Source organism: Poecilia reticulata, linkage group LG17, assembly GCF_000633615.1.
Source record: "Poecilia reticulata strain Guanapo linkage group LG17, Guppy_female_1.0+MT, whole genome shotgun sequence".
Classification (NCBI taxonomy): Eukaryota; Metazoa; Chordata; class Actinopteri; order Cyprinodontiformes; family Poeciliidae; genus Poecilia; species Poecilia reticulata.
Window position 1 is genome coordinate 27,357,224 of NC_024347.1, and position 16,124 is coordinate 27,373,347.

Sequence of the window (16,124 nt, forward strand, 5' to 3'; positions counted from 1 at the left end):
TTTTTGTCTGTGACTTCAACTTCTTTGCTGCATGAATAACAATTTTCATCATCGCTCCTGTGTCGCCACATGCCTCCATTCAGGTTACACAATTTTATGATAATCTAAAAATGTGAGATTCGGTGCAAACACCAACTCATCCAGTTATCTAAATCTCAGATCCTGTGACATCTTAAGGTTTTTCTCTTGGGTCACACAGGTATTTCCAGCCCTGTTTGCTCTGCACACATAGCGGGGATCTCAAGAAGCAAGTACAACTTTTCATGAATACTAAAACCAAAGTCCAGAGAAATGCCGTATAGCTGAATGAAATAGCCTCATGACAAACATGGATATTGCACCGGAGCAGGTTGATGGAAACAAAGTGAGTTTAGAAGAGGCTGGAAGAATAGAAATGTGAAAAAGCAAAGAAGAAACAAAAGACTTTCTGCAGATTTGAAGGAGAAATCGTCTAATTTCTGTTGGCTTCAAAGTGAATTCTGCCGTATAAAAACTATCCTTTCACAACAGAGAGATGACATTTCCAAACCTTTTTTTCCCAAACATACATACAGAAACAGTTTTTATGAGAATTATGATTGTTTTTCTCTCTGCCTCTTCATTGACTCCTGCTTACATTTAATTTAGGACTTCATAAAAGTTTTTATTCCTGTCAAGTTATTTTTTTGGTTCCAAAGATGTGCAGTTTTCTTGCACCTATTTTTTATGAATGACTTCAGTTTTCAGTTGGAGATATTATTTTAACAACATTTTTAATAGGGTTAGATGCATGCTTTTCCCCAAATAAAAGCTTCATCATTCATTTTACCTGCTAATACGCATCTTTTATTTTCTTTTTTCAGCTAAGAAGAGCTTGATTTAAGTTTTTTTGTTTTTGATATGTGTATCTTTAATAATTTAAGTAGGTATTTTTAAATACAGTGTTGTTTTTAAAATGTGAATATATCAAATTAGTTTATTCCTTTCTGTGCTTTGTTTGCTCGTTTTCTGTGTTTTTCTTTTAATTTTCCTTTTTTCTATCTTTCTTCCTTCCTCCCTCCTTTCCTTGTTTCTTTACTTGTTTCTTTTTCCTTTTTTCTCCCTCTTTCTTTCTTTCTTTCTTTCTTTCTTTCTTTTTTTTCCTTTTTCACTTTTCTCTCGTTCTTTCTTTCTTTCTTTCTTTCTTTCTTTCTTTCTTTCTTTCTTTCTTTCTTTCTTTCTTTCTCATCCTGCTTGTATTACAGTGCAGACTATTTAGTTTATCAGAATGTGTTGAACTCGTATTGATATGTTGTATGTATTCAGTCAACTATGCACTGCAGACAAGATATTGACAACCTATTCCCGCCCCACATAATCCCCATTTAAAACAAATCAGAACCGTTACCTTGGCTCTAACCAGAATGAGCTACACTTATGTGCCTACAATAGACTTAACCATTGAAAAAATTAGTTATCATCAACAGAACAAAAATATTTTGACTTCCTTGAATCAAACAAATTTCAGACTTTTAGTCGTTGCAGACAGAACTCGACATTAATGTGTCATCCACTGTAGATTGTGATGCACTTTTCAAACTCAACCATGCAAAGTGAGTCTGTTTGAGTTGGAGGAGTCGTTCAGTATTCTCGGAGGGAGATCCAGCCGCCCCGAGACGCAGACAGATCGATGAGACTCCCACCAGAGCCTCAGTGCTGCACAAGCTAACTTCTCCTATTAGCGCTCAGCGGGCGCAGATTGAGCACCAAACCTCGAACGGCGACGGGGATCCTAGAGGCGTCCAGCTCAGGCGACCTTCTCACGCGTCCCTGCTGTTATTTATCTTGTCATGTGTAAGTAATGTTTTTTGTTATGCTACCAAAATGTAGCGATCTGTAAGTGTCGCCCTTCTCCTCACGCAGGATGACAATGCTGACCTATTCTACAAATCAGTCGCATATCTGATAAACAATTAAATGGATCTCTAATTTCCAGCTGGCATTTATGCTCAGGCTGTTCCTCTAATGTCGATGACGTTTTTATCAGATTGGCGTCAAATGAGTCTAAATTTGCCTGAAGATGAGATAGAGACATTTATATTCTACCGAGGCTGATTCATTACTGGCGTCATTATCAGCTTCTTGGAGGTAGAGTTTGTCTGAAATAACTGATTCATTGTGAATTAAACTCAAAAATATAGATTTTAGATGGACTGAGTCGCCACTATTGAGGTCATGGACACAATTTGTTCACATTAAACATGCATTTTATGTGTCATTTTGAAGTTTAGATAGTAAAAATAGATGTTTGTTCATTTTCAGAGCAATTCTAGCTGAGGTAGTAATTAAGCCAAAACTACATGAAATAAATCTGCATTTAAGATAAAGGTGCCTGTATCTGTCAAAATGTTTTAGCTTCATCCAGATCAAATTCACTAAAGGAATGATATTTTATTGCATTTTAGGCAATAAAATGTTTATTTTATCATCTAATAAAGGGCTTGAATTACAATTTTAATGTATTTCTAATTTGTTTTCATTTTACAACATTTTTCATTTTGTAAATGAAAAATCTTTAGAACATGCCAATTATTTCCCTGGATTAACCGTTGGAATAATTTATTAATCGCAGGAACATTTGATTAATTGTCTAAATAAACAATTAATTGTTTAGTTAAGTGTTGTAATAATCGATTAATCACCAGAATAATCGATTGATCATCGGAATAGTTGATAGAATTATCGATTCCTAAAATAATTGTTAGTTTCAGTCTGTATATTTAATCATTTTTTCCCGTTTTAATGGTTTAAAAGCAGAGATGCAGCCTCACCGTGACGATCAGGCCTCTCTCCTGGAAGTACTTGACCAGAGGAATGGTGTTCTGCTTGAAGTTGGTCAGGCGTCGGTCGATGGCCTTCGGGTTGTCGTCGGGTCGCCCCTGCTGCTCCGCCCTTTTCTGCAGCCTCTCCTTCAGGCGGCTGTTGGTGCAGGACAGGAAAACCACCAGGTCTGGAGTGCAGATCTGCAGAGAGAGAAATCACATGTGAAGCTGTGAACAGCTTGGAAGAGGCTCCATTCATGCATGATGGCTGTAATCTGACTGCGAGCTGAATACTTCACCGAAGTGAAGCTGAGAGCAGCTGCAGGGGCTGATATCATTCAGAGTCGTGGCGCAGTCGGGTCAAAATGTCGCCATGTTTAAGATGAAGTTCACACAGAAACGAAGAGCTCATCTCAGGCAGGATTTCAGAGGATGAAGATATAAACTACATCCATTCCTTTTGTTTTAAATACCTGAATGACTGCAGGTATTATCTCTGAAAATAACCTGCAGCTTTTCTACAAAAGACACTGTTGTGGCAGAGTGTTCATGAAAGATGTCGATGTTTTTGGTTGACAAACACAGCAACACAGGAGTGTGGCGCTCACAGGAAGTTATTGAACATGGCTTTTTTAAAATTCCTGCATATACTGTCATAGTTAAAATAAACGGTGAAAAAAATGGCGATTTGCTAAAATTAGCTAAAAATTTTATAATATTCCATTGTTGTAGTTTTATGCTAATATGAAATTACATCATTCTGGGACCGGGTGATAAATCCATTTGATTGGTTTTAGAAGATTAAATTAGTTGAAAAAGATATATTTTTTTACCAATACATCCCTTGAGTTTCCATTATGTATTTTTTTTTTATGATATATAATATTCATAATAATATATGAATTATTATATATTATTATATAAAAATTCATTCATTATATAATAATTCATATATATATATATATATATATAACTGAAAAACCTTTAGAAAATATTTATTAAAATGGAAATAATTTCTAAAATTTTTAAGCCACATCTCCCAGTCCTGCCTCCTACTAGTCTGGCGAAGGTATTGCAAGAACATTCTTGACACTTCCACATTAATGTTTTGCTTTTAGGACAGGATAGGTTTTAACAAAAACAAAAAATAGAAAAATCTGGTGTAAAGTAAATTACTTCTCTGGCCTTCAGAGAAGTTGCTGTATTATAACCGGTTCTGCAGTGTTGGGTCAGTAACTCTAAGGCCGCGTCACGTTTCGAGTTTAACCGTGAGAGCAGAAATTATTTACGATTCATCCCAGAAACCTGAGAGCCGAGATCCCACTAAGAAGGTCTGTCCCCCAGAGAGCCAGGAAATTAATCACTTGGTTTAAAATTAAACCAAACGGGGAACCAGTGCGAAGAGACGAGGCCTAAATCGATGTAAAACAGCCAGCCTCCTTTAACGGCTGCTTCTGTGGGTGAATTATTGGCATTTTGTAATCCAGGTTGGAAGACACCAGAAAAGCGAAAAAACAACTCAACTTTATAAATAACAACAAAAAAAAAGGCTGACATTAAAATGGAAAAATAGCAATTTATTTTCTTATAAAATTTTATAGGAGATGAGAATAGTGCATTCATTTTTAATCAGGCATCCGTAGGACGGAAACAAACCCTCTGGTCCTTCCTTTGATGCTAAACACAGAAGGAAATGAAGACAAACTCGTGTGTATTTAATGTACATTTTATGTGCCACAGTCTGAAACTACAGTAGTTTCATGGTTTCGTACTTTGGTCTGTTTGTTACAAACAAAAAAGTTAACACTATAAAACTGGCTAAAGATTTGGTTGGATTATTTTTTATTAGTAAAGAACAAGGTGAGAGATTAAATGGTTGGATTGATAAAATATGGATTACATGTGACTAAATGCACTTGAAAATGTTCAATATTGCTGTTTAGTAACTGTTTATAAGACATCTGAAATTAAAAAAGTAACTGGACTTGTTTTGATATTTGAATAGTCTGAGATGCACTTGAACGCACCAGAAAACCGCAGCTGTTGTGATATTGTGCAGCATTTTGGGCTGGTTGAATCAGCTGGACTTCAGATGATTCTTTTCTTAAATCTATGATGTTTACATTAAGTTAGACAATATTTCACGTGAGTAGTTCAGTACTGTGGTTGCATGAGGAGGCTTAATGTTCCCAAACAGCAGAGTTTAGTGACTGCTGGGAGGTCCGTCTGTTTTGTTTTGGTGTCACGTTTTAAAGTTGCCCAACAGAACGTGGCATTGCACAATTAGTTCCTCACATGGTTTGGAAGCGAAATGGCTGCACCAGATATTTTTGATCAGAAAAGTAGATGTGCCAATAGTCTTGAACACTTCAAATCACTCTTTAAAACTCACTTTTATTCTTTTGCATTTACATAATTGTAATCTACCTGTCCTGTTTAATTTATTGTGTTTTATTCTTAGACGTTTTTATCTGTGGTTTTAAGAGTACAATACAGTTTATAGCTGTTTTTAAAGTGTTTATAAATAAATTGACATTGGTCTGAGCGTTACTCTGATTCCTACCATTACAACTAAAGGTAACACTTTGTTTGAAGGGGTGTGGATAAGACTGACATCACAGTGCCATAAACATGACAAACATCATGAACATGAAGGAGGCTTTATGAATGTTTACGACGGCTGTCATGAAGTTTCATTCGTTATAATGACACTTTTAATGGACCTTTTATGCAAATCCTAATAGAACTTTGCATTAAAAGGGTCATTACTGACCAAATAATGCAAAGTTTACACTTTTAATGGACTTTTAGTGCATGCGTAATGCTTCGTGACGAATCTTTTATGTCATGTCATGTCAGTCTTATTCACACCCTTCAAATAAAGTGTTGCCCAGCTAAATTAGCAGAAGATACCGTTGCATATGAGCAAAATGTTGTCAATATTCTGCTAATGTAAAACCCCCACCACAATTTTACAATTTTCATTACATGAGAAATGCGATTAAATCACATATGAATAAGTTTTATCAGGCGTTAAAAACGACTTCTTGTCGTCTTCTTTTTCGTGATTTCCACCAGTGGTAACATCTAGTTATTGATCATGTGACTCATATATTGTAAAAAATAAAGTGTTTCTGTTGCAGTTTTGCAAAATAAATCAATTTAAATACGGTTGGAAAAATCCCACCTCATTCTAGCACCAAAACATTTTAGTAGCAAACGAGAGTTTTTTCTGAAATTGGTGAGTTTCCATTAGGGAAATTTATTCTCAAAATGTCAAATTGTGCAAGTATGTGGTGAATGAAAACACAGCTACTGACAGTTGACCATCCAGTTCACTGGAACAGGAAGTTATCCTTTTGTAATAGAGTCATTATTCATACTGTCTCACTTTTTTGTTTCCTGTATTTACAGTACATGAAATGCATGCGATGAGCATTCCTCAGTCTGCATCTGATCTGGCACACTGCCACGGATAAAAATAGCCCGAATGGCGTCTACACAGGTGCATGCCACTGATTCCAGTTAAAGTTTCAGTTTCCATGGAAACCATGCACACATGCATGTATTTCTCTCACATTTGGCTGCTGATGTTGAGGGTAGGACACCGCCAGCGTTTGTTTGGAGAGGTTATTACTCGTTAATCTTTTCCTCACGTCACATGAGAGGAAGAAGATAAACGGCAGACTTGGTTAATTTTTGCACCACCTGTCGAGTCAGAGAGGTGTTTTGTAAAAAAAAACACACAAAAAACAACTACTTAGAAACTCTTAAAAAGGTTTCGTAAAAAATACAGATAAAACGAGCAAAATCAATAAGGTGACGATCTGTTGAATGCACTGGCTCAAATCAAAATATCAAAACAAAAAAGACATTTTAATGGTCGTATTTCAGTCTGCTCCTGACTGGTTTTTTTTAAATCATTATTTTTTTAACTAGAGAATTTTCACACCTTTGTAGAAAATAACAGATAAAAATTCACTTTGTAAAACAGTAAAGTTAAAATTGGCATCACAGCTGCTGCAAACAAAGCAGAGAGAGAAAGGAGTGGTAGAGGCGGCGTTATCTGGTGTTTTTATTCTTTATTTAATTTTCTTTTGTTCCTTTTGCTTTTGATAAATCTGTATCTGCAGACCATCAGGCATTTCCATCTGTCAGCATAAACAATCCCAGTTTTTCTCCTTCAGCATTCAGCGCGTCATTTTCTGATCTCAGGTGTGTCGGCAGGCTTTATGGGAACGTATTATGACTTTTTTTTTTTTTTAAACCAGGAGAAATATCCAAATGTGAATTCATGGGATGATTTTCTAAATGAACAGCTGCTTCTTTCAGCTCATACACAGCAAAAACACAGAATTTACCAAGTATTTGTTTAGTTTCTAGCACAAATATCATCATGATTCAAAAGAATTAAAGTACAATTGAAGTAAGATGAAACTAATACGTAATTTTTCATAAACCTCTAGACGCTTGATTTAATTGAATAATTCCTTACTACTGATGAAAAAGTTCTAGTTCCACTGGTAGATTATCTTAGTTGTAACATGGGAAAAACTTCTTTTTATAAGTGAAATAATTTTCAAATCAAATTGGACTTGAATAGCACATTTCAGCAACAATGCTTTACTTCATAAAAACACAAAAATCAACAATTGAAACATTTTACCATCCATACACATCAGATTGTTGATCAAAGTTTCATTTATAATGTTTCAAAAGCAGCTTTAAATTGATGGGTTTTTAGTCCTAATGTAAAGGAACTCAGTGTTTTGGCTGTTTTGCAGTTTTCAGGACGTTTGTTCCAGATTTGTGCTGCATAGAAGCTGAATGCTGCTTCTCCATGTTTGGTTCTGGTTCTGGGGATGCAGAGCAGAACCAAAACCAGAAGACCTGAGAGGTTCTGGAAGGTTGCCATGACAACAACCTTGACAAACCGTTAACCAGTAAGTTTATGTCTGTTCTCTGAGCTACAGGGAGTCAGTGCAAGACTGTAGAACTGGGGTGATGAGCTTTAACTTCCTGGTTTTAGTCAGAACKCCAGCAGCAGCAGCGTTCTGGATCAGATTTATTTTTTAGTCAGACCCGTGAAGACATTGTTGCAGTAATCAATGCGACTAAAGATAAACCCATGGATGAGTTTCTCTAGATCTTGCTGTAACGTTAATCCTGTAATTCTGGAGATGTTCTTCAGGTAATAGAAGGCCGACTTTGTAACTATCTTTATGTGGCTCTGAAGGTTCAGGTCAGAGTCCATCACTACTCCCAGATTTTGTACCTGAACTCTAGTTTCCAGCTGTAATAACAGAAGCGTGGCGTCGACTCTAGATTGTTCCTCTTCAGGTCCAAAGATGATAACTTCATTTTTGTTTCTGGTCAGCCGGAGAAAGTTTTGGCACATCCACACATTTATTTGTTCTAAGAATCTGTTCATAATTTCTCAACTCTCCACTTAAAACAAGCTCCTTGCTGAAGAGTTTCAAAAGTAAAGCATTTGCAACTTGGCAAATGAAGTTGCAAGTTTTTTTTTTTTTTTTTAATCTTTGAGACTCATCTCAAAATTTGAGGCTTTTAAAGCAAATTTTCCACTTTTCAAACTCAGAAATGTCCTTGTTTTTCTAGAGAAATTCTTGGTAACACTTCATTTAATGGGGTGTGCATAAGACTGACATGACATTGTCATAAACGTGACATAACACCTTTATAAATGCTTACAACTATTGTCATGAAGTGTCATTTGGTAAATAATTACACATATTATGCAAAGCTGACCATTTTAATGGACCTTTAATACAAGTTTTAATGCAGGTTTGCATCAAATGTCATTATTTATCAAATGACACTTCATGACAACAGTTGTAAACATTTATCTTCATCTTCATGACACGTGTTACGTCATGTTTTTGACAGTTTCATGTCAGTCTTATGCACACCCCATTAAATAAAGTGTTACCAAATTCTTTTTCTTTTTTCACATCTACAATGCCCCGAATACGCCGTCATAAAAATCAGCGCTGTGCTCTCACATTATCCTGTAATTGGTTTCTGCCAGGACAGGATGTTTTATACCTTTTCTGAAGTGTGACAGAAAAGTGTTAGAGAGTTACAACATCATCACCAAAATTACTCCAGTCCAGGGTTGTTTTTTTATATCAACATGACGTAAAACAGATCATTTAACTGGTTTCAGAGTATATGTTTGCTAAGATGAGAATGTGTGACCTATAAATGTAAGTTTCAGAGTGTCTGCTGAACGTTTTTGCTTCCAGATTGACAGGAGTGATGATGACAGAGCGTTGCCACCCGGCGGGTCTGTTTGTGAAAAGCCTGTAAGTGAGGATGGAGGGCTGGACGGTCTCTCTGGGCGGCCATAAAGGGAGCTCATGAATGGCCGCTCTGATGCTTTAAAGGGCAAAGTGCCGCATGGGGTGCGTAATGAAAATGGATGCTGCCGACCCTCAGAGGACCAAACGGTTTTCCCCCAAGCCGAGGACTTAAAGAAAAGAAGTGAACCTTTCAGGAACCTTTCAGCTGAATGATGCATAAAGTAACACTTAATGTGAGGGTCAGTGAATCGTTTTTTAATCCTTTAAAGGTCAAAGTATGGTGGTTCAACGACACTAAACGAGTTTCTATTTTCAGGTTGTCTCACTGACATTTTCTGAGATTTCTGTTGTCAGTTCTGGAAGTTATACTTCAACGTAATCCACCTCAGTAGCAATATTATTAACCCTTTCATATAGGATTCAATAAGTTAGGATATTATTGAAGAGTCAATAAAAGTTAATTTCACTAACTCCATCACCAAGACAAACATTATATAGATTAATTAGACAAAGGCTGATGTTTTAAAGGTCACATATCATGCTTTCTTGAACAGATTAAGATAGGTTTAAGGGATATCTTAATCTATTTACATTTTTTTTCACAGTTAGTGAGATTTTAGTCTGCCTAATTTGAGCTTCTGTCAGAATGAGCTGTTTTAGGGGATCCTGTCATTTTAAATCCATATAATCTGCTGGCCAGGCCCCCTAACTCAATGTTTACACTCATACGTGAAAATGGCTGCAAACAGATGCGCGATTATACATCAGTACATTTTTGAAAAGTGGAAGTGGAGCCTCCTGTACAACCAGCAAGAACGCAGCAAGTGGTTTCTGAATGGTAAGTCAACAACAAAACACTAGTCTTTTCCAGCAGTCATTGTATAGTGCACCGCTGATTTTGTGTGTTTGAAAGTATTTTTTTATGTCTTTTTTTTAATTATTTGTATTTTTGTGTTTTGATTTTGTGTGTTTGTATTTAGAACAGCCTCTAGTATGGCAAAGACTAATGGGGATCAATTTTCTCTTTATTTAACGGGGATCCTTAAATAAATGAGTAAAGAAACAAAACCGATTGTGCTGGAGTTCCGCTGGGGTTGCTAGGTAACAGGCTGGGCTTCCATGGGGTTGCTAGGTTACGGGCAGATTTGTGACTTTACGTTCCAAAGGTTTTATGTTGCACCTGCATTTCTTCACTGTAGGAAAGCAAAGAATATTTCTATTCTATTTCTATAAAAACTATTCAAAACATGTAAAATCATAAAAGGTTGTATTGCCTTAATGTCCATAAATATTTTTCCACTAATTATTAATTCAATTCAATTTTTAAAAAATACTTTATTGATCCCAAAGGCACCATGAAGTTATTGTTATATTCCATTTGATAATAAAATAGAAAATTATACATATTTTTTTCAAAAGTGGTACTCATTGTGTTGATCTAACATATTTTGAGATCACTTCTGTTATTCTGGAGTAAATCTGCTTCTTGTAGCAAGGCAACAAGGCATAACACTGCAAAAACACCAAATCCTACCAAGTATTTTTATCTAGTTTCCAATGCAAATTCCTTAGTACACTTGAAGTAATGCAAAATTAATATGTTTTTTTTCCAGCAAGATATAATAGCTTGTTTTAAGTCAGATTATTTCACTTGCAGTGAAACATTTTTCCCATGTTAGTGAAATAATCTCACTTTTTCATCAATATTGAGGAATTATTTAATTAAAACAAGTTGCTATTAATTACTTAAAAGTTGCTTGTTAATTAGTTCAGTCTTAATTAAAGTGTACTAAGATATTAGCAGTAGAAACCAGACCAAACATTCTTGGTAGGATTTTGTGTTTTTGCAGATTTTGTTAGGATTTTGTGTTTTTGCAGTGTGTGGGGTTTCCAGACAGTCTAACTCTGTTACTTTCTGGGCTGTGTGGGTATTTTAATCCCAGCAGACAGTCTTCCAGGCTTTCTCCCTCTGTCTGAGCCTTTAAGAGCCGTGGAGCTGCTGCTGACAAGTAGAGGAGTTTCCACTTGAGTTTTCAGCAGATCCTTCAGGACATTTACCAGCAAAACAGTGACTTCACTTAAACTATGATTTCTTTTTCAGTCTATTTCCGGTTGACTGAGTTAAAATCCATGAAATATTTATTTTTGCACTGATTACTTGTGATTCAAATTGTTATACATCATAAATATAACACAATCAGTTCCTTCAGACATGCTTCACGACCTTCCTCTCTATATATAGAAGCACTCTACATCAGTTACTGCCTATAATTTGATTATATGTGAAAAATACTTGGAATCACTCACAACCTGTGTATCATCACTTCCCATCTCTGTTCTGCATTATCTGCTGCTGATTAGAAGGTCATATTTAACTTTTGGACGGCAGGGATTTGCAGGAGGTTTAATTTGAGCTGAATATGTCAGATACCAAGCTGGATCCTGAATCGACACAAAGATGTTTCTTAGCAACAGAGAGCTACGGCGACAATCGTTTCAGAGCTGGAAAATTTGGCTTTTATTTCTTTGTTTTAGTGTCGGCAATAATAAAAAGCTGAAAAGTGACAGAATAACTAAGGCTAAAGCAGAGAAGACCTGAAATTCCCCAGAAATAAAACTGGCATCCTAAGTGTTTGCAGGTGTTTTGGATTCTCTCATCTGACCCAATAAAACTTACTAACTTCAATGTAAAATCTTTATTTTTTCTGCCTAGTGGATGTTTATTTTCACCACAGTTCTTTTGAAAAACATAAAAAAAACTAGAAAATATTTCATATTTACCTGACAATTTGCAACAAACAGATTTTATACCATCATAATTGACTTAATATTTAGTTTCAGCAAAGTTGCATTAAACGTTAATGTAACTATAGAAACAAAGACCATCATTAGCCTGCATGAACTCTATTTGAATCTGTTTAGATTTTAATACAGGTTGTTTTCTGCTTGTCAGTCATCCATTCCTTTTGTTGTGTATTTTCATTTTTAAATAAATTTTTCTTGCAGCTTTCAGTGCTAAATCTTTGCTCTTCTTTTCTACCTTCTTTTAAAACTCAAATACTCCGTTGTGCTTTTTGGAACCGAAATGTTTCTTATCTGCTCCTCCACTCCTGCACTTTCTCGTCAGTGCTTCATGTCGTCTCAGGACAGCACTGTTTGTTTTCTCCTCTGCTCCCGAGCTTCACAGACCCCCGTTTAATAACCAGTTGTCACTTTATTCGATTTGAATACAAGGCCTGCTGCTTGTGCACATTGACGACAGAGTGGGCATCAGCTCTTGTCTAGTCATCAGTGACTTTAGGAGCTGTTTTTGCGCGGTCGCCTGGACACGGCTGCAAACAAAAGTACAAGCTTGTATTATCTGTGTGTTTTCATCTCCATTGAATGTTCCCTGGCACCTTATCTAACCTCAGGGTCCGTCTTCAAACCATCACTCTCCCTTTTAAAAAGAGATCTAAACAGCGATTCCAATAAACCTGCATCAATAAAAACAACCTCGTAAGCTTAACTACATCTGGAGGTTATTATTTGTGAWATGAGGAATTAAATATTACCGCTGTCAACTGTAATGTGTTAATATAAAAAGCTTAAAGGTGAACAATTTATGCTTCCTTGACACAAAACAAAATGTTTTGTGAGATTAAGGTCAGAATTCTGTGGTGGCGTATTACGACCAATATAGATAGAAAAAGGAGCAAATTTCCACCAAACACCTCCGACATTTTTCTTTTTTAGAAAAAACAAGAAAATTTCTGTGCTCCAGAAATCAACAATTTGGAATAAAAAAATTTGACATTAATCTAAAAAAAATTCTAGAAAACTTGTAAATTTCCGAGTTTGATCAATTGTAAATTTGCTAGAAAAACAGGGAAATTTTGAGATTAATCTCAGAATTTTTTTTTTCCAAAAATAAACAAGGAAATTTCAAAGTTTCAAAAATAAAAACGTTTACTGGAAAAAGCTCAAATATTCTAGAAAAGACAGAAATTTTCTAAGTTTGAAAAGTAAAAAAAATTGCTAGAAAAAAACAGAAATTTTGAGATTAATCATAGAAATATTCTAGAAAAAACTTTATAAAGTCAAAAATTAACTAGAAAAAAAATACTGTGGAACTTCTAAAATCAATTAATTAAAAAAGTTTTCTATTAAAAAATTTTGGAAATTTTTATATCAATTTGAGAATTTTCTATAAAAAAACTGGAAAATTTGAAATGATCCTTAAGAAATGTTCAAAAGAAAAAACACAAAAAGTCAAAAATTTGCTAGATAAATACTCATACATTTTGACATTAATCTTCAAAAGTTTTTGACTTTTGCAAATGTGAAATTTTTGTATTTGTTCTATAAAATTTCAGAGATTAATCTCAAAATGTCTGAGTTTGTTTTTTCTAGCTACAAAGGCTTTAATAAACCATCATATAATCCTGAGAATAAAAGACATAATTCTTTTTTCCCCAGTGGTCCTGATCCTTTTCCATAAGAATGTGTTTAATCTGATTAAATTTCTTAATCAGTTCACAGCACTGCTAACTGTGACTTCCAGGCTCCCTGAATGCCAAATGAGGAAGAGGATGTTCGCCTTTAACCATGTATTTATCTCCATTGTTTTCACTCTCAGCAGACGTGGAGGCAAGGAGATAAAACTATGTTTAATCACAACCAATCTGCTTCATGCCTTAAACAGCTGGAGTTGCTTATTATAACCATGATTACAGCCAATTTATAACCTCCACCGCTGAGCCAGTCATTGCAGAGGAATTGTCGCTGTTCCAGCCTCACACTATGCCATCCAGTTTATTTGTTTTGTTGCCTCGGGGCAGCTTCCACGCAGGGCACTTATTCTGGGAGGAATCTGCTGTCACATAACGCGGAGCGAGGGAGACAACGGCACAGGAGCTCTCGTTAAGCCAAGATGTTTCCTCCTCACGGTAACGGCGAGAAGAGGTCCAATCGCCACACAGACGGAGGGAAACGACACAGAGATGCTGTCCAGAGAGGTAAATACGACTTCTACAGGAAGAGACGCTTCTAATCGCATCAGAACGCTGCGGACAACCAGCTGACCTACATCCTAAATGAGCAAGTTATGTTAATAACATGATAGGGTTAGCAAAATAAGTGTTGACACGATGCAAAAAACACAAAGTCTTTTTGTTTTGTTGTGTCACATAATCAATAAAAATACAGTTTGGGACAAAATAGGTAAAATTTCAGGGCATTTTCCTACTTTTGTGGATAAATTCACATTAAAAGAAACCAATGCTGCTGATGAACAAATCTGCACTGTAAAAACACAAAATCTTTTCTGGTCTAGTTTCTACTGGAAATATCTCAGAATGCTTGAAATATGACAAAACCAATCGTAAGATTTTTAAGTCAAAGTATAAAAAGTACTAGTTCTACTGGCATATTATTTCACTTATAAAATTAGAAAATGACTTGTTATAAGCAGATGTGGGTAGAGTACCTAAAAATATTACCAAGTAAGAGTAGCACTACAGATGGACTGAAACATAAATGTATGTGGAAATTTTGGTGTTTTAAGGATGAAATTGACAATAACTCATGTAAATAACAAAATCAGGCAAAATAAATGTCTCCAAATCAGTTTCCTTCAACAGAAAACTTATAAAACTTTAATAAAAACTGCAGGTGTGAGTCTGTGTCTGGTGAGTTTTTGGTTAAAACATGTTTGTTTTTCATTCAGTGGGTAGAAAATCCAGAAATTTTACTCCAGAGTAGAAATACTTCAGTAAAAGTAAAAAGTACAGCACAGTAAAAATACTCCTTAAAGTTTTTTTGTTTTTTCTCAAAAAAGTTACTCAAGTAAATATAAATGAGTAAATGTAACTAGTTACTGCAGAGCTCTGGTTATGAGTGAAATGGTAAAGAAAATGCCTTTTATTTGATTAATCATTAACCGTCAGAAAAACCAAAAACTTAAATAAATATTAGATTTAGTGGTAAATTCAAACATGATTTTAATGCCACTCATTTGTATTTATCATAGCAATAAAATCCAGTCCAGCAGGTCGTGAACCTCACATCAAACTTCATCTATAAATCTGACTGAGAAAAAGAAAGCTCTGTGTTTGAGTCTTCCTCATGCATAGATTATTCACACGTACTCCATCTTCCTCCTACAGTCAGGTTTCCCCGTTTCCTGCTCCTCTTCCTCATCCTCGGCTTTCTGTTCCGCTATTATGCGATTATAAAGCAAATCAAAAGCCTCACATCACACCTGCTACTGAGATAAATAAGGTTGTGGGGCACACGGCAGTTTGGATACGTTGGCTATAAACAGTCATGTAAAAAGAGTTAATCTGTTATAAAAATGGGCTGAAAAACAAATTCCTGCAAGCTAAAAACTCGACTACAGTGAAAACATTTCCATGTGATCCAACAGTTACTAACAGCAGGAGAGCAAACATTATATAAAATCCTCCTTTAGGATTTTAAAACTTGTTTACTTATGTTCTCCTCAGGGCAGTTTCTCTGTCCTGTCAGGTTTTTATATCTTGCGTAATCCAGAAATATATCTTCCATCAACATTTGCATCTATATAAACTACTTTTCCTGTTTTCTTTTGGATCACTCAGTAGGAGGCAACAAAACAAACAGTAGGGACAAAACATGTCTAATACAACCCATTTAAATGAGATGAAGTAATGACTCATGAATGATGTTCACTCATTTTAAACAGCAGAACAGGTAGCTACAACAAACATGATTAACTAACTCTTTAATTTTCATTTAATTGCACATTACCGGTATTTGTACCATCTTCATTAAAATGCTTCAACAATGAAAAACGGCTGTTTGGTTTCGGTTCAGTAAAGCAGTTTCTGGTGGTTTGTTTTACCAAAAGTGTTAATGCACTTTACACAGAGTTTCAAACAGTTACTGATAAATAATATATTAGTGTTAATGGTTTAATGTCTGATTGGGTTCCTCTAACCATGAAGGGAAGGCTGGTAAAATTCAACATGGCATAAATGTTGCTAAAATTATTCATTTATAC

At 35.4% G+C, this 16,124-nt stretch overlaps 1 protein-coding gene across 1 annotated transcript in view; it reads right to left on the minus strand.

Annotated features, from left to right (window-relative positions):
- The window catches only part of ak5 (adenylate kinase 5), a 97,128-nt gene that overhangs the window by 58,408 nt on the left and 22,596 nt on the right, over nucleotides 1-16,124 (minus strand). The window contains exon 6 of the mRNA XM_008434639.2: nucleotides 2,790-2,981. Coding sequence (XP_008432861.1) covers nucleotides 2,790-2,981 — 192 coding nt within the window. The remainder of the gene's footprint in view (nucleotides 1-2,789; nucleotides 2,982-16,124) is intronic.